This window comes from Cajanus cajan, chromosome 1 (genome assembly GCF_000230855.2).
Source record: "Cajanus cajan strain Asha chromosome 1, NIPB_CcT2T_4, whole genome shotgun sequence".
Lineage (NCBI taxonomy): Eukaryota > Viridiplantae > Streptophyta > Magnoliopsida > Fabales > Fabaceae > Cajanus > Cajanus cajan.
This window is the reverse complement of record NC_138517.1, coordinates 16,873,791-16,893,249: the sequence shown is the minus strand read 5'-3', so window position 1 is coordinate 16,893,249 and position 19,459 is coordinate 16,873,791. Positions and strand designations below refer to the sequence as shown.

Genomic DNA, 19,459 nt, shown 5'->3' with positions numbered 1-19,459 from the left:
ACTGGCCTCCTCCATGCCAGGGATAGGAGCGAATGGGTTATCTCCATCGCTCAGGGTGGAAATAGTCGCTTTCTCCACCAGCAAAGGTACGGAGGGAGTAGGAGAGGCTGTCAAGGCCGCAGGGGTAGCCATAGACACAGATGCAGCAGAAGTTGCCATGAGAGCAAAGAAAGGGTAAAGAAATCAAAGGTGAAAAGAAGATGAGCGCGAAGAAACAGTAAAAAGTGACCCAAGAGGGTAAGGTGAAATGCTATATAAAAAAGAGCAAGATTGAGCCAAAGTGCAGTAAAAGCCCGCTGTGAAATTCAAAAAAGGAGATTCAAATTTTCAGTAACTGAAAATATCCGCTAACGGATAAAAAATTGAAATCGCATCAACCTATCTTGAGGAAGCGGAATCAGTGCCGCCAAATTTATTGCATCAGGGATGAAAAAGGAAAAATCTAGAATTAATGTTGTTAGGGGCATTTAATCCTCTTGAAGAGTACAAATGCTCTAGGGTCTCCCCATAGAAAGAAAATTGGGGTGTTGGAAAACATTATTTCTCGACTACCTCGAAACAAATGTTTTCCAGGGAACATCTGTTAGTACCAAGAAATGAATTTAGGGATACTCGAAATACAGGGGTGCTCGAAATCTTAGGTGTTCAAAAAATGGCAAAGAAGTTTTTGAAGAAGAGCCGTACGAAGCCTGAAGAGAATCAAGAGATACGCGAAGATGTTTTTCGTGAAACTCTCGAAAGCCTCGAACCTTGAAAGTTGCTGCTCATGAAGAGGGGTCTCAGCTTCGCATCCTCTCAAAGTACAAGAAAAATCTGGAAACACTCAAGTATACTTTTCGTAGGTCACTCAAAATCCTAAGGATCCGGACATACACGAGCATATATACTTCAAAATCTCTCAGAATGAATAACTTAAAGGAGACACGATTAAGAGCAGCTGAAGTAAATCATGGGATAAATTTCGAGACTGCAGAGCAGTTTGGGGGAAGTTATGAGCAGTTCCAGGAATTATCCAACGACGTGCCCGAGAATGAGCCATGATGTGGAAGTTTAGAACGGTTATGCATTTTTGGAGCACGTCAAATATAGTTACATTTCCCAAATCTTTTTCTATAAATTAACGAGCCATGCTCGTAGCAAAAGGTTAGAAATCACACACCGACAACACCTTACACGCACTCCTTGCCTGCGCATAAGCTCACGTGCATACGAGAACAGCTGGGTAAGGTTTCTCGACCACCTTTCTTTTTCCTTTTTTAGCATAGGGTAGCGTAGCATAGTCTAGTGTAGTGTAGTCTTCTAAATCTGTTTGGTTATCCTTACGAATTGTAATTTTGTTATCATCTAATGAAGGATATGATTTCTACAGTCAATATACATGTTGTAACAGCCCAATTTTCACAGACTGTTTAAGGGCCCAAAGGCCCAATAGGGGAGATTTAGTAGCCCAGAACGGGTTATTCCTAAATTGGAACGGGCCGTTCCAAACTACTAAAATGAGAGTAATTTTGTAGCCCAGAACGGGTCGTTCCCAAACTAGAACGGGCCATTCCAAAATACTAAAGTTGCCTACAAATCTTAGTTGGGAACGGGGCGGGCGTTCCCAAATTGGAACAGGGCCTTCCAAACTACGAAAAAGGCTTGTAACCCTAGTTTGGAACGAGCCATTCCAAATATGGACGTTATAGGTTAAATGCAACCCCAGAACGGGTCGTTCTAGTTTGAGAACAGGCCGTTCAGGATGTGAATTTTGCACATGCTATCGGAGTCCAGAACAGGTCATTCCAACGACACTTGATGCTTATAAATAGAGAGCTCTGACACTCTCAAAAAGCACACCTTTCAGTTCTGACTCCTTTCATTCTCTTCTTTTCCTTCTACACTCTCTGAAGACCGAGGGGCACTTAGAAGAGGAGACCAAGGAGATATCTATTTTAATTTTAGCTACTATTTATCCAGGTACGAGGGGAAAGAGGATTATTTGTATGTAGAGTTACATGAAGGAAGAGGGAATTGGGTAGAGAAAGGGTCCCTTAGAATTATGGGTAATTTTATAATTATTCCTGTTTGAGGTTGATTATCCCATGAGATTCTATATGTGATTAGGATTATGAATATATGATTCATTGGTAAAAATGGAGCTCTAGGAGAGAGAATGAAATCGTAGAAAAGTGTCTGTAAGTTAGGTTTTGGAAAAATTGGGATTTTACTATTTAATTTAATATTGTATTAAATTGGTGAATTAATTGAGTTTTATATTAATTTATAAATATTATTGTTATAGATGTGTATTAATGGTGAATTACTTGATGGGTATGTGAATCATTGTATTATGTGGACTTATCTGTATGTAATATGGAATTTGAGTTATGAAATGAGACGTGTGGAATGTGAATGAGATGTGATTGTGGATCCTCATACTGATGACCAGGGGTGAGCACGACCCTGGACTGTTAAAAGGGTAGCGTGTCCTTGGCACACTGTTATGTCAGGGGTGAGCACGACTCTAGGCTACTAAAAGGGTAGTGACACGATGTGATGTCAGGGGTGAGCACGACCCTAGGCTGAAGGGTAGCGTAACCTTGACATATTAAGATTTGTGATTATTGTGATTGTAATGTGATTGTGGTTCCTTATACTGATGACCAGGGGTGAACACGGCCCTAGACTATTAAAAGGGTAGCGTGACATTGGCACAGTATTATGTCAGGGGTGAGCACGACCCTAGGCTACTAAAAGGGTAGCGTGACCTTGACATAGATTTGTGTTGATTATGAATGTAATGTGATTTTGGTTCCTCACACTAATGACCAGGGATGGCACAATTCTTTAGTAAGTGATGCTATAGGGATGGCATGACCCTAGCATAGTGTGGGATGAGTGAGGCAATTAACATGTATCACTTATATCTAGAATGGAACGACCTAGGGCAAGAGAGCTACAGAGATGGTGTGACCATTGACATAGTGTTGATTGCAAGATTTGTGAAGATTGGTGTGATTACGAATTGTGATGTGATGATGATGCATGATTGATAGAGTTATAATATATTGAAATGTTTATGAATATTTAATAATGAAATGATATGTTGTGTTTTCCTTATGTGCTTTACATATAGATATTTTCTTTTCTCACCGTGTAATTGTGGATGTTTTAGGTGAGGAAGATCTGGCTATGAATGGCATCTAGAATGCTAACGGTTGAATTGTAGGTATGCTCTGATATTGTGACATCGGGGCAGAGGATTTCTAGGACATGAATTTTTATATGGATTTGGAGTTGTACCTTGTCTTTTGAAAACAATTTGTAAACTCTTACGTTTTGTTTTCCAATGTTCATTTTCAATCATTTTGGATATTGAAGAACATTTGTGAAGATTTTTATGTGAACCCTTTTACAAGTGTTGAAAAATTTATTTCCTTAATTTAATTACATTATTACGCTATAAGTGTTGGGGTAGTAAGGGCGTCACACATGTCATTTGTTCGATTCACGTTAACACTTACATGCATGAAATTGATTGTATGATTAGCATAAATATTCTATTATGCTAAAATAGTTAGCATAGATCTTCTGTTATGCTGAAACAACAAGTATAGATATTCTATTATGCTAAAACAACACCCTAATCAGTTAACTCTATTTGCTGCTAGTACGATCTTATTACTAAAAGTCTTCGAACCTGTCGTGTCTCAAACACACCTAAATTAAAATTATGCTAGTTCAAATAAAAACAACCTACCAAATCCTCCACAAACAAATACACAACAATTAACCAATTACATTATATTGGATTGGATTTTTAACATCAAAATCTATAATTCAATCCGAATTTACTGAACTTACATTTTGTCCATCCAATCCAAATCAATGATCCGAATCAATCCAAAATTTTCAATTTGGATCGATTTGGATTCAATAGTTTCTCTAATTGATTAGGTTTCGTGGGACCCCTAATTTTGGATGTCTAAGAATTAATTTTTGGAAATTAAATAAGTGATGTGTCTAATAAAAAGTGGAAAAAAAAATGAGATGTCTTATTATATAATATATATATATATATATATATATATATATATATATATATATATATATATAATATAACTCGTAGTACACTGTATTGTATGATCACAAATATAGATTATAACTGCTATTTATTATGGAAAGCAAAAGCAAGTAGATATGAAAAGACTAAGATAGTATTACCGGCTAGCCCTGGAGCCACCTTTTCAATTTTGCAACTTTCACTACTATCATGAGATAAGTATGGTCGGTTAAGGTGTTCAATAACTTGTAATAAGCTTGTCGCCAAGTACGATTGACCAGAATTGAGCAAAAAATTCCCCCAAAGCCTGTAATAAATCCAAATGCCATGCTCACATAAAATGAATGCTTAACAAGGAAATCTTCATCTTCATCAAATTCAACTGTTAGTTCGTGTGGTGGCTTCTCTACAACACACAATTTTTCAAGTGGCTTCCCACAAAGATTAGGATTATCTTCATAACTTGATGCATCAAAACTTTGTAATTGCGTGCCAATTGGAATTTCCCCAGATAAATGATTATGTGACAAATCTAACATGCTAAGCCGGTCAATTTGAGTAAGGCTAGAAGGAATTGGACCAAATATCTTGTTTCTTGATAAGTCGAGAAATTCAAGAGACGTTAGCCTTCCAATATTTGAGGGAATTTCTCCTGTCAAATTGTTTCTTGACAAATTTAATGAGATCAGCTCTAACAATTTCTCAAATTCTTTTGGAATTTCTTCAGATAAGTGATTGCTTGAAAGATCAATGCTTTTCAAAAGCAGTAGCTCATTATTCAAGAATATTTGTTCTGCACCTTTCCATGTCAATAATGAATACAAATCATAGTAGTTCATGTATTGTCCCACGGACCTGATGCTAACAGAATACCCCTGATGTGTATAATCTATTAAGGAAGTCTTCCGAGACATTGCAGTAAAATTTTTGAAGCATTTGGGAATTCTTCCAGATAGGTTGTTCAATGAGAGATCCAAGAGTTGAATGCCTTTTAGATAACAAAGTTGTAATGGTAAACTTCCAGAGAAGTGATTCTTTCTCAAGCTTAAGATTTGCAACTTCTGTAATTTGCCCCCGATCCAAGAAGGGATAAGTCCTGATAATCTGTTTTCCCCCAAGTCAAGCATTACTAACTTTGTGCAACTACTTAAAGAGAGGGGGATCTCCTTTGTTAAGCTATTGCTACTCAATATTAATGCTTGAAGTTCAAGAAGCGATCCCATTGAAGTAGGAATCATTCCTGAAAAATTATTGTGACTCAAATCTAAATAAGCTAATGATGATTTGAAATGGTTCCAACAATCTGGAATTTGTCCAGATAACTGATTATTTGAAAGGTCCAGCTGGCCTAATGCTTCAATTGAATCATTAGCACACAAAAATGAAAAGGAATCTGAAAAATTATTTTGGGACAGATCAAGAAATGCAGATCCTCTAAGAAATGCTGGAATAGGGCCTTCAAACTGATTTGATGCAAGAATTAGAAAGTGAGGAGTAATCTCTGTAGGGAAATTAGGAATTGTTCCTTTGAGATTATTAAATGAAATATTCATGCTTGTCATTCCTTGTATTGCCACTTTAGACCAAAACCATTCTGGAACAAAATCTGATATTCCACAATTAGAAATGTCAAGAATTTCAATGTCATTTTGTGTTTGGAACCATTTAGGAAAAGTTGGACCTAACTTGCAAGATCTCAATCTTATATAAGCCAATTGAAAAGATGGGGAAAAATTTTGGCTAAATTCCAAAGCCAATGAATTGTCAGATAATTCTAACAACTTCAAATTTGAGATGTTGATAAAATGAGAGTCACTGATCACACCTCCCAAAGAGTTTGAATTCATTTCCAGAGTCTCCAGCTGAGTAGGAAATCGAATATCTTCAGGAATCTTTCCATTTAACCTATTTCCATACAGAGATAAAGTTTTTAAAGATGTGAATATTGAGAAGTCGGGTAGAGTGCCCTTGATTTGATTCATACTTAGTTCTAACTCTTGCAGTGAGAATCTAGCACATCCTGACAAGTGATGGATTATCACCGGAAGCTCTTCATTCAAACTGTTATTTGATAGGTGCAAGGAACGAAAACTACATGTGCTCCCAAATGTTTTTGGAACTCCACCTTCCAAAGAGTTTGATTCAATTGATAGAGATTCTAATTGAGATGGCAATTTAATATCATCATTTATCTTTCCACTCAATCGATTCATAGAAAGATCCAATGTTTTCAAAGAAGAGAACATTGAAAAGTCATGTAAAGAGCCAGTTATTTGATTATAACTTAGAAACAATTTTTGCAATGAGTATCTAACACAGCCACCAGACAAATTGTGAACAATTGATGGAAGGTCTCCAGTCATATTGTTTCCATATATATTGAAATATTGTAAGGTGCATATATTCATGAAGGATTCCAAAACTCCACCCTCGAGTCTATTAGAGGAGAGATCAAGCCACTCAAGAGAATGCATCTTCATTCCAAAATGATTTGATGTGGGAGTCTCGAAGAGGTTATTACCACAGAGGTCAAGCTCAATAAGATTGGAACTGATATTTGATACCAATTGGAATATCATGGATGATGTAAAAGTGTTCCAAGAGAGATCGAATACAGAAAGCGAAGTAGAATAATTGAATCTTGAAGGGTTCAATGAGTGGATAAAATGATCAGAAAGGCTACAATCAGATAAACTTAATTCTCTAAGTTTTGGCAACATACCAATGATTTGCAGCCAGCTATGAGAATTGTTAAGATTAGAGATCAAACTTAAGTCAAGATGAGTCAAGGAAGTGAGATTAGAGAGCCAAAGACCTTCATCATCGATTTTGAGAGCCCCACCATATCCAAGATAAAGTTTCTCCAAGTGCAACAAGTTCCCAAGTTGAGAAGGTATATTTCCTTCTAAAGAATTGCCTCTGAGATCAAGATGTTGCAACAAGGAGAGATTTCCAAGTTGATAAGGAATTGAACCCTCCAGGGAATTACCACCTAGATTTAAGTAATTCAAATGTGAAAGAGACCCAAATTGGCTTGGAATTCTTCCACCAAAATCAGAATTTGACAAATCAAGGTATCTCAAATTTTTTAGAGAACCAATGAAATCTGGAACATGACTACCTTGAAATTGATTCCAACTGAGGTTCAAAACCTTCAAGTGCTGCAACTCAATTAGTGATTTGTTGATATTGCCACTGATGAAAAACTCGTCCATTGCAAACCAATCACCATGTAGATCAAGCATTAGTACGTGGCCAGTTATGTTACTACAGACAATACCTTTCCATTGGCAACAATCAGCACTTGTCCAAGATGAGAGCATGCCATATTTATCAATAAGGCCAACCTTTAAGTGGAGAAGTGCCTCTCTCTCCCTTTGCATGCATCTGATGACCCCTTTTGCACAAACAAGGTTCACCTGAAATAGCAAACACATAAAAATTATGGCAGGAACGAATTTCACATAAAGTTGCATCATCGTTGAGATTGTGTGTGACAAGTGATGAAAATCCACAAACTGTTACCAATAGCCCCTGTATAGCCCCGTATATATAATATACTCCAAGGGTCTAAAACTTAAAAACCAAAAAATTCTCTTGTCCAAAAACTAACAAAATTAATTAATTAAAGAAGACTTGGAAAGGTAAGCAGTCATTTTTTTCTTTTTCGCGATGCATTGAATTTTCTATTTTTCCATCTTATATAGATATTTGAATTTTATTGGCCTTTAATTTTAAAAATTACATTATATTATCCATGTCATATTATATGTGCTAAATTTTAGTTAATATTAAGTGAAGATAGTAAGACTGGTACATAAGTAAATAACTGTGAATAAACTTCTTTAAGGGCATTTTTTCTTTTCTTCACATTTTATCTATAAGAAATTAGGAATTGAATTCGTATCACGAGATTATTCCCTCATGTTATTCAACCAACTAGGTTCAATTATTTTCACTTAATGATAAATAAAAATATGACATTAATTAAATTCAAATTATATTTTTTTTTTTTACACAGCATAACAACAATAATCATAAAACGTCACAAATATTATGTCTTCAGCAATCAACATAGTAGGTTAATAGTCAACATATCACCGACTAACAATATTAAACGATCAACTAATAAGACAATAAAATATATAAATTTTTGAAAGCTTAATACTAAAATAGAAAATTTTAATAGCTGATGAAAAAATTCACAAAATTGCAAAATATAGATAGCAAAAAAATACAATTAAGTCTGTATTTTAAATCTCAACCATTTATTAGTTTTATTTTTATAAAGCTTTTTTTTCAAACATTAAAACCTACTAAATACTATAATCAAAAAATTCAAATAAAGAGTTTTAATTTTTTTTATTATTTTTTCTTCTAAATTCATATTTTTTATATTTAATATTTGGAATTTGTAACAAAAGAAGATAAAACTCAAAATTTATTATTTTTATTATAAATACCTTAAACTTGAATTGAGGCTCAACTGATTTTTTTCATTTTTTTCTAAATTACTTTTTCAAATATTAAAACATACTAAAAAACGAATTTTTGAAATAACTTTTATTGTTACTATATTACTTTTTTCTATTCAAGTGTTTTTACATTAGATTTAAATTATTTTAATTTAACCATTATTTTAGTTTTTTAGTGTTCCATTTCCCCTGCAAATCACATTTGCTTTTTGTAGTTTTATAAATTTGAAGGTTATTGCCTCTGAAATAGTCAAATATGATATACTTAGTCTATTAGTTTTCAATGTTATTCATGTCTCATTCATGTAGTCTCCAGACTATTCCAAGTCCTCCTCCCCCAACCCCAAGTCTCAATGTAGTCTCCGGTCAGTCTCCGCCTTCTAGATACATCACGAATAGATTGCCATGTATTTATTTATTTATTTATTTATTCATTTTACATACTTAGAATGCCATGTTTTATTTTTTAACTTGGCTTAATATATATATATATATATATATATATATATATATATATAACACTTAATAATTTATATTTTATATTAAATTTAAATAATTTAATTGTTAAATTAAAATTTTTTAATGCATAAATACAGTCTATAAATTTGTAAAAGATTTGAAAAATTATTTGATATTTTATTACATTAATTTAAATTAATGTATAAAATATTTTTATAATTATTCTTTCAATTTGAATTGATGAAACGAATTATCAAATAAATTTTAAATTTTTTTAAAAATTTGCATACTTGATCCATGTATTAAGAACTTTTAGTTTAACGGTTGGATTATTTAAATTTATTGTAGAACATGGATTATTAAGTGGAATAAATTTAGATACATTTTGTAATGACCCGCCGTGGTCCCTACACTCAGTGGAATCACACTACATACCAGTGGACTAAGAAAAGATATTAAAACTGGATAACTCATACATACAGGTATATATAAAAATAATATTTACCATGTTTCTATTTACAAAATATAACACCATATATGTACAATCATCCCAAAATAATATCACCCTAGTGTTGGTCAAGCACACCTAGTCAAACACTCCAACACTAACTACGACACTAGGACAAAACACTTGATCTCGTCAGCAGTCGCCACATCAACTCCAACCTAACCCTGACTTGCTCCCACATATTATGATCATCGCAGTCCATCCACATGAAAACAGAAGGGTAAGCTAGAGTTCAATAAACAACCATACCAGCATAAGAATAATTATCTATGGTACGTCAAGTCATCAAATCATGAAGTCAAACATCATATGCTTCATCATAATAACAATCATTCAATTAAGCAACACATGAGAGATATCAATGCATATCTATCATCTAATGCGTCGTCATGCATTCACCTAGGAGATCTCCCTAACAGCAGAGCAGTATAAGTGACATCCCAATCCTACTGAAACCACCCCAACCGTTTTCATGCCCAATGCGCCCGCTCGGTAACAACTAATCAGGATATAAATCCTCACTCGGGTTTACTTGGATAATGTCACTTACACACTTGGAAGTCCGGTTCCACTGTCAGGTATAGCACAGCTAGGTACAGGCTTACCACGACCTTGACATTCATTACCAAGTCACTTGTGGAGTTCGCCCACTGACTATCCGCAAGGAACCACGCACTTTCCTCAGTACTTGGTTAAGGAAATAACCATCGACCTCATATCCCGCTCCAACACTAGCTAAGGACTTAGAGGAGACTCACCCAAACTAGTGGCCTATCCAAGCACCACTCTCACCCAAAATCAAAGGCCTATCTAAGCACCACTCTCATATAAATCAGTGGCCTATCCAAGCACTACTCTCAAGAGACTTTATGTGAGCTCTTTCAGTTCGAAAATATTTTCCCTCTCTTCAAGTCCTAGGCTAGACACATGCCATAAGGCATCACATGCAATAATGCATCATACATCATACATGGTCAATCCACCATCATGATCAATATCATCTTCATATAAACATATAAACATGTCATATCATATTCAAACGTTCATATATATCATTACCAAGCATACATATGAATCATACATTACCATACATCATATATCATACATACATGATCCAACTTCAACCTCAAACATGCAAAAGCATCATTTTCAATCAAAATCATTAAGCATATATTCATGCTAGGCGCAATTAGTTCGCGCCCAGCCTAAATCCAACCCGAGAGCTCTAAGCTCTTCCATGTCAGGCGTCATTTAAACAGAGACTCACAAGAGTCTCCACACCTGGTGCGCCCACCTTGCGCCCGACGTCATCTAGACAAAGACCTCTAGAGGTTTCCACGCCCGTCGCACCTACCCTACGCTCGACGCCATATGAGTAACCTGCTAGACAAGATCACTATCTGATATCGCGTCTGGCATGGTTCTTCTCACGGTCGCGTGTAAACTCATTCAGAGACTCCCATTTACAATCGCGCCAAGCGTGAACAAGAAATGGTTGCCCTTGATGAATTCACGCCCGGCGCAAATTCATACAACAACCCCCAAAACCCATAAAATTCCATCCAAAACCTGAAAATCAAGAAATCTAGCCACATGCAGAAACACAACACATAGGCTTCACACAATTCAAAAATAAACTCAGATTCAACATGCATTTAACAGACACACCAAAATCACCAAAAACTCCATTTTTTTCCAAAACCCCGAAAAATGAGAAGTTCTTCAATTCAACCATTGATTCTCAAAATTCATGCACCATTTGAGTTCCTAAACTCACATGCAACCAATCAATCTACATTCTAGCTTCCCTTACTTAAAAAATGGCTCAAAATAGCCAAGAATTGAGAAGAAGAAGAATTTTCCTCCGAAGCTCGACTCGCGAACTTCAATCTTTTGAAAACAAGCTTCCTAGCCTGAATTCCAAGAAAAGACAGGAGTTAGTGATCTAGAGAAGAAGAAGAATCAAACAGAGAAATTTGGGAGAGAAAAGAGCTCACGGACCTAGAGTCTTTCTCTCTAAAACTTCTCTCTAGATTTCTTTCAGAATGAGCTTATGAGGCTCTGTTATTAGAGAAAGCCTTATATACTCTTCTCTCTCTAACATCCACTAAACTTTGAAACCCACTTACTACGTTACAGATTTACTCTTGGAGTAAGTAAATATCTCCACCAACTAAAATCTTATATATGAGAAACAAATTCCTAGTGATTAAATCAAGTTTTTATCGCTAATTTTTGTTTATTGTATATTAATGATTAAATATTTATTTTATTAAATATCTAGTTTCCTATAATTATCATTTTATAAATGTCATTAATATATTAGGAAAAATATGATTAATGTGACACCTTCTATCTTCGCATGCCATAACATATGAATAATATAATGTAAATAACCTCGATATAATAAATGAACTCAAATTCATATAGTAGAAAGAATCACACTTTAACATAAACTAAACTTAGCGATAATAACAAAATTAAAAAAGAAATTAAAATGAAACTACTTAAATTAAATAACATGAATCAAATACTAGTTAGTCCTAACTAATCCCCAATAGCACGTATCCTATCAGAACAAAATCACGTTGAGGTTTAGGCTTCATCACCAACATCCCCAACACCTATGATGATCACCTACAAAAAATTACAAGAAAATAACAAAAAAGGAAAGGGGGTGAGAAACATCTCACTCTGTCTCATGGTGTATGAATACAAATCGACTAGCTAAACATAAACAACACATATAATAAGATATATCATACACAATTACATATCATCATATTTAACTCATTCATAGCATAGTAAGCAACAACAGATAAGATTATAATGCATATGAAATGGATGCGGACTACATATCATCATGCATGTGGCACCAGTAAATCACATATCACACTTGTGCATTGTCACTAGAAACACACTAGAGTAGTCTAGGAGTACATGCCAGGTCACACCCTCTATGCACTCTCACTAGAAGGACATACTACTAGGGTCTAATCAAAATAGTTAAGTTATGCTAGATACATCTCATGCTCACGAAGGTAGGACTAGGGATGGCAAACATACCCGTACCCGCGGGTAATACCCGAACCCGTCCCGACTTTGACGGGGAATACCCGGTTTGACTGGGTACGGGTACGGGTACGGGTAAAACCCGATATATTAAATCGGGTACGGGTACGGGTACGGGTATGTACTTACCCGCCCCGTACCCGTACCCGTACCCGTCCCCGTTCTCATTTTTAATTTAATACTCACTTTTAATTTAATTATATTAAAAAAAATTAATATTTTTTTATGTGTAATTATTTATTATAATATAAGATAAAAAAATAACTTAATTATAATTATAATATAATAAAAAAAATAATTTAAAAATATATTTTTTTTACAAAAAATAAAAAATAAAAAAATTGACGGGTACGGGTACGGGTACGGGTATACCCGATACCCGACGGGGACAGGGATGGGGATGAAAATCCATACCCGACGGGTATGGGGACGGGGACGGGGATGAATTTAACTCGCGGGGACGAGGACGGGTATCATGAAACCCGTACCTGACCCGCCCCATTGCCATCCCTAGGTAGGACTGAGACTTCCAAATCGAGCAATCCCTCCATGGTTGGCTTCCAAGCCTTTACACAAAGGACCTTCCATGACGGTGTATTCCATATTGTTCCCTTCAAAAAAACACTTTTATGCACATGATGCATGTCAAATAGACTCTATGCATAACATTTCACATGATCTCATTAATTCACTATCAATTAATCTCATATCATAGAATCATCAACCATATATTCTCAATATAGCAATTAACAATTCAACTATATCAATTAAATATTAGCAATCAATGGCATAAGGGTTCATATCACTACAACTCATACATATCTCACAAGCATATCAATAGCACACTCACATACTACATTTCCATAACTTAATCTTCTATGTTATCGCGTGATTCAAACACCTTAGTTAGAGTTATATATATAATATTAAGTTGATCCTAATTTTATTAGAAAGCTAAGATAATTATCTCCAACTTCTTTGTTAACCATAAGAGTTAATTATGTCATATACTATTTTAATTAAATACATAATCGCAATATTTTAACCTAAATTTGACAATCTGGCCTTCGCTCTAGATTGATCATAACTTGAGTTTTAAATCTCTTTTTCAGGTGATTTCAACGACATTTGAAAGTCAACATTCAAGTCTACAACTTTTATGCTGACGACAAAAACCAATTCAATCATCTACTTGCTTAAGTGAGCCAATCTTTTGCTTAAGGGAGATTAGCTCACTTAGAGTAAGCATTGAGCAAGATCAACTCGCTTAGAGTGAGATAAAACTCGCTCGAAGTAAGCACCACCCGAAACTCTCTATTAAGTGTTGCTTGAGTGAGCTTGAATTTTCTTGAAGCGAGATAAATTCACTTAGATCGAGACTATGATCGCTTGAAGCGAGATAAAATCACTTAGAGAAAGACAATGGTCACGTGAAGCGGGATACGATAATCTCGAGCATGAAATTAATTGTTTATGGGTTTCTAACCTTCCCTACACGATTCCCTAACATCTCCAACCCATATCCAATTGATAAGAACTCTCCACGGGTTATTTTATACTTCTAAAAGATGCAATTTATACATAAATACATACTTATGCCATCTTCCCATACAACCACTAATACATTTCCTTCGGGTTTTTCAAAGGAACCCTTAGGAGCACTAAAATAAACAATTACAAGCCAAACTCAAAAATCATTAACACCTTCCTACTAATCACATCAATTAGAAAAAACTAGGAAAAACATAGAAGAAAAGACACATTTGATGAAAATCCCCTCATTCATAAACGTACTATACAGACAAGATTAGGGGTCAATCCTACTATTCAACATACATTCCCGCACTCAGAGCGAGGTTTCTCATTTCTCACTATTCAGAAATTCTTTTAAAAATCCTAACTTCTCTTTTAACCTTCTAGTTAAAACATATTAACCACAATTATGTCAAAAATCTCTTCCCTTATTTAATCAAATATTATAATATCTTTTAATAAAATATCATATAATATATTCTACTAAAATATATTACATAACTAAAGTAAATATTAAATAATTTAAATTAATAAAATAAAATTATTAATAAAATACTTATATCATATTTTGTAAAAAAATGAGATGTTACAATTAAAAAATTACATAATAAATACAACCAAATTAATATAGTTGATCGGTAACATTATATAAGATTATAAGAAGATCAAAATGAATGAACAAAGACAAAATTAAAAGGAAAATATAAGTACTAATATCTAAAATATTTGAATATTTTTTTATCTAATCTAAAATGTATGAATTTGAAGTTTTTTTTTAATAAAAAATATGAATATGAAATTAAAAGATAATTGGTCGGACTAGCAGATTGGATTGAATTGAAAAAAAGAAATTAACTGAACTAATAATGATTGATTTAGTTTGGATTTGAAGTGAAACAAATCAATTAAAGTTTAAATAAAAATTGATTGACTTAGTTTGAATCTTATGTTCATTTGAATTAATTTAATTTGATATGATATTGGAGAGACTAAAAATGATTTTCCTTCTATTATTAAACACCAAAAGATAGATCCATTATTTAATTTTCATTTTTTATTTTTAAAATTTTTTAGGGTCAAATATTTTTTTGAAGGGTTCAAATATATTTTTAATTTCTTAAATTTAAGGTAAAGTTATTCTTTATCTCTTAAATTTAAAATTAGTCTTTTTAGTTCCTATAATTAAAAAAAATCTTGTAATAGTCTTTATATTCAAATTTTTGGAATCTAAATATTATCATATAAAAACTATTATCCCTATTAATAAAAATGTTACGTTAAACTCAACTGATAGTGTATAATTATTACAATTTATTATTTTCGGATATATTATTGATAATATGATGAATTAAACAAAATTTTTAAAAATTGCATAGACTAAAAATAATAATTTTAAATTTAAAAGATAAAAAGAAATTTATCCTATATTTAAAAGACTAAAAACATATTTTAAAAAAAAAACTTTTTATTTTATTTTGCTTGAAACTTTGTAGTAAGGTGAGGGAGGCTTTTTAGAGATTGTTTTTAATGAAATTTGGAGAAACCTAGCCGCTAGCCCCGTCAAGGAGTAGAGTCTCCACGTGTTGTTAAGTTGGTTGAACACTTTTTTTGTTGTTAAAATTTGGAAGTGATCAACATAAAAGTTACTTTGTTGTTGAATTTGATTGTTGACTTGCTTGGTATACGGTTTAGGTTGAGTATTACTGCCTTATTTTTTATTTTTATTTTTAATGTATAAGATTTAATTATCTAATTTATTAAAATTAAAAAATAATTTAACATATTAAAATTAAAAAAGTTAATTGATAATAATAAATTTATCTTATTTATATATTTTTTAAAAATTATTCTTATATTATTTCTCCTTTTATAATTAATATTTGTATTTTCTAACCAATTATAGTATATATCTTATATTATTTATCTCTGTTAATTAATATATTTTTCTCTTAACTAATTAAATATTTGTTCTGTGAAAAATTTATAATTAATTTATTTTATTAAATAAAGGAAATTTATTGTAGTCTAAAAATAATTAATAAATGAGATAATATGAATTGAATCTTATATAAAGAAATAAAGTTGAAACTTATAGATAGAAACATATATAATACTAAAATTAATATATAATACTAAAATTAATTGTTATATTATTTACTTAATGTAAAATTATAACGTTACAATTTTAATGATATGAGAATTAACGAGATAATCCAAATTACAAATCTTATAAAATTGAGAAAAAAAATTATGAATTTAAAAATAAATAATCAAAATTATAGATTAATATTATAGAGAAATTTAAAATATAATTTATTCAAACTTTTAGGAACTCTTTTTAGAAATGACTACTAATGAACTTTCGGAACCTAGCCGTAGCCTCCACGTTTTGTTAAGTTGGTTAAACTTTTCTTTAACGAAAATCTGGAAGTGATCGATAGAAGAGTTACTTTTGTTTGTTGAATTTGATTGTTGACTTGCATGTATGACTGACATTATCCTTGTCTAGATCCTGTTTGTTATGCCTGAAAAACGATAGTATACAGTAGTTGTTTAACTCCAAGCGTGTGGTTCAGCGGTAGGGGTTGATCCACGCTTAAGCAAGGTCAGGAGTTCGAATCCTGCCTTGTGTATGCAGCCACGTTAAATCTTAGGGCCAACTATCCCACCTTTTGAAGTACTGTCGGCGGTGAATACTCCAGGGACGAACAAAAAGAAAACAGTAATTGTTTAAAATTCCCATAGGCTTTGTTGGGCCTTGAATGTGCATACCCATGAGACCATGTGATGATTGTTATACCACGACCAGTTATTGTGGTGTTCTTTCGGGATTCGGTAATGGGCATAGGAAATGAAATTCGACAATAACTGTGGAACTCTTTTAACTTGGCTATGTAAGGATTTTAGAGTCCAATAATGTTGCTTAAGAGATTGATCTTGTGATTAAGCAGATGGGCCCAATTATTATTGTTTTCATTATTAGATTAAAGTCAAATTTATCAATTCCTTTTAATCAAGTAAGATATTGGATCGTCCAGGTCGGAAGCTGACCTGACCTTTCCACCTGCAGTAGACCGACTACAACCTCCACCGACCTCCTCCCTTCTTTTTAAGGTCCACTCGGTCAATGTCCGACTGGGTATTTCTGTGTAAGTCATGTCGGCCCAATTCCGATCTCTTTTGCCTATAAGAACCCAATTGGCCAGCACCTGATTGGACCCTCGGAATGGACCTAGTCGGTCAGGATCCGACTTAACATTCCCGTGTTTGTCAAATATCCCTGACATAAGAACGGTTAATGAAATCTCCAAAATCTCGGGGCCTAGAGGCCCACAAACTAGAAACTACAAAACCTAAAACCCTAGAGTTAAGAGGGCAGATTACACTTTTGAATGCTCTGGCTCAGAGGCTTGATCTAGGAAAAAAACCCTAGTCCATCTCTTGGCCGGAACATTTTGGCGCCCACCGTGGGGTTACAGTGAAACTTTTCCTACGCCACAAGTCGTATAGAAGAACATGCACTTTACCATAGCGAGAGGCGGCACATCGAACAACGACTCACAACACCCTACCATGGAGGAGATGATGGTCATGATCAATGGCTTAAGAGAGGAGAATGCGCGATCCAGGGAGAGAGAGGAGGTCATCCAACGGGAAAACGAGTAGATCAGGAGACGAGCGGATGAGATGCAGGCCATGATAACGGCCAACGCTAGGACGGTGGAGGAAGATGTCATGATGGAAGTCCCTAGGGATTTTTGACCCTTCTCAGAAGCCATAGAGGCTGAGACCATCCCCAGGGATCATCGGGTACCCCAAGTCGAGCCTTTCGACGGAACCCAAGATCCTAGTCAGCACCTGACGGACTTCCGAGCACAAATGTTAATTTGTGGGGGGAGCATGGAAATCCGCTACAAGCTATTCGTGGGCACGCTCAACAAAGCAGCCCTTGATTGGTTTAGTGGTCTTCCTGATCAGTTAATCACCGATTTCGATGTCTTCAGTCGATTATTCATGGCACAGTTCACCGCTAACAAGAAGAAACCACCGATCACGTCGGATTTGTTCGACCTCAAATAGCAACGCGAGGAGTCACTGAAGGACTTCTTACAAAGGTTCAATGAGGTCGCCTTGAGGATAGCGTCCTTGGACGAAAGGATGGCAGTCATCGCGTTCCAGAAGGGCTTAAGGTCTGGAGCTTTCGACATCGCGCTCAAAAAAATGAATTGTCAAACGATGTCGGAGGTGAGGGCTTTTGCCTTGAGTCACATCAAGACGGAGGAAGGACAAATCAACAAAAGGGCAGCTGAAAGCCGAGAGGCAGGGGGCAGCAATAAGGAGGACAACAAGCACCTCCGGGTACGCTCAGATTGGAACAAGCGACGTGATCACTATAATGCGAAGGAAGGGAATCGCAGGCAGACAGATTATGGTGGTCGGGCGAAGGGCGAGTGGGCGCGAAACAACGAACAAGAAAAGTTCACCCCACTCAACGTCCCCAGGAGGCACATACTCCATGACGTCAACAACGCGTCAGTTTTTGAGTTCCCGGCAGCGACTGATCGTCAGTTGGGTCCTTATAAAACTGACTGGTGTGAATTTCATCGGACCCATGGACACACTATGGAGAATTGCTTCGTTCTCGGTAGGCAGATTAAGTGTCTTATCAAGGAGGGTCGCTTGAAGAAGTTCATTGCAGGTAAGCATGATGAAGGCTCGTTCGACAGACAACGCAGCCATGAAGGGGAAGATGTGAGAGGAGGAAGACGCAAAGGGAGGTCTCCTCTGAGAGATGTTCCTGAGAAGAGTTTAGAGACTCACTAGCAGGCTGTCCATGGAGATTTTAACACCATAACGGGGGGATTTGCTGGAGGAGGTTCGACATCAGCAGCAAGAAAGAGATACTCTCGCTTGGTGTTATCGGTCTCGGATTGGGTGAGACCCACTTGGCCAGCCATCACATTCTCGGACGCCGACTTTGAAGGGGTGTCTCCCCATGAGGATGACCCCATAGTCATTTCAGCAATCGTCATGGGCTACAATGTAAAACGTGTGTTGGTAGACCAAGGCAGCTCGGCAAACATTATGTTTAGGGAAGCTTTTGTCGGGATGAAAATTCTGATTGATCGCCTTATGCCATATGCAGGTACGCTGGTTGGTTTTGCAGGTGATCAGGTAACAGCGAGGGGCTACGCCAACTTGGAGACAACTTTTGGCCAGGGAGATCACATGAAGACTATCACTGTCCGATACCTGGTGGTGAACGCCTAGTTGTCCTACAGCATACTAGTCGGCCGACCTACATTGAATAAGTTGGGCGTAGTTGTCTCCACACCCCACTTGAAGCTGAAGTATCCTTTGCCCAGT

General features: G+C 35.1%; 1 protein-coding gene across 1 annotated transcript; it reads right to left on the bottom strand.

Annotated features, from left to right (window-relative positions):
- Positions 1-4,209: 4,209 nt before the first annotated feature.
- Positions 4,210-18,300, bottom strand: LOC109803736 (receptor-like protein EIX2). Its single transcript, XM_029272495.2, has 4 exons — positions 18,114-18,300; positions 17,144-17,372; positions 16,587-16,617; positions 4,210-7,464 (listed from the first exon to the last, which is right to left on the bottom strand). Exons 1-4 carry the CDS (start codon positions 18,298-18,300, stop codon positions 4,210-4,212), a joined length of 3,702 nt encoding a protein of 1,233 aa, XP_029128328.2.
- Between the last annotated feature and the right edge of the window lie 1,159 nt (positions 18,301-19,459).

Excerpts from the sequence above, each read along its gene's own strand:
- LOC109803736 (XM_029272495.2), bottom strand. The coding sequence starts at position 18,300 with ATGTCGAAAGCTCCAGACCTTAAGCCCTTCTGGAACGCGATGACTGCC. Across the intron at positions 16,618-17,143 it reads ACTGCAGGTGGAAAGGTCAG|GCATAACAAACAGGATCTAG; the intron begins GTCAGCTTCCGA and ends ATCGTTTTTCAG. Across the intron at positions 7,465-16,586 it reads AGGATCTAGACAAGGATAAT|GTGAACCTTGTTTGTGCAAA; the intron begins GTCAGTCATACA and ends TTGCTATTTCAG.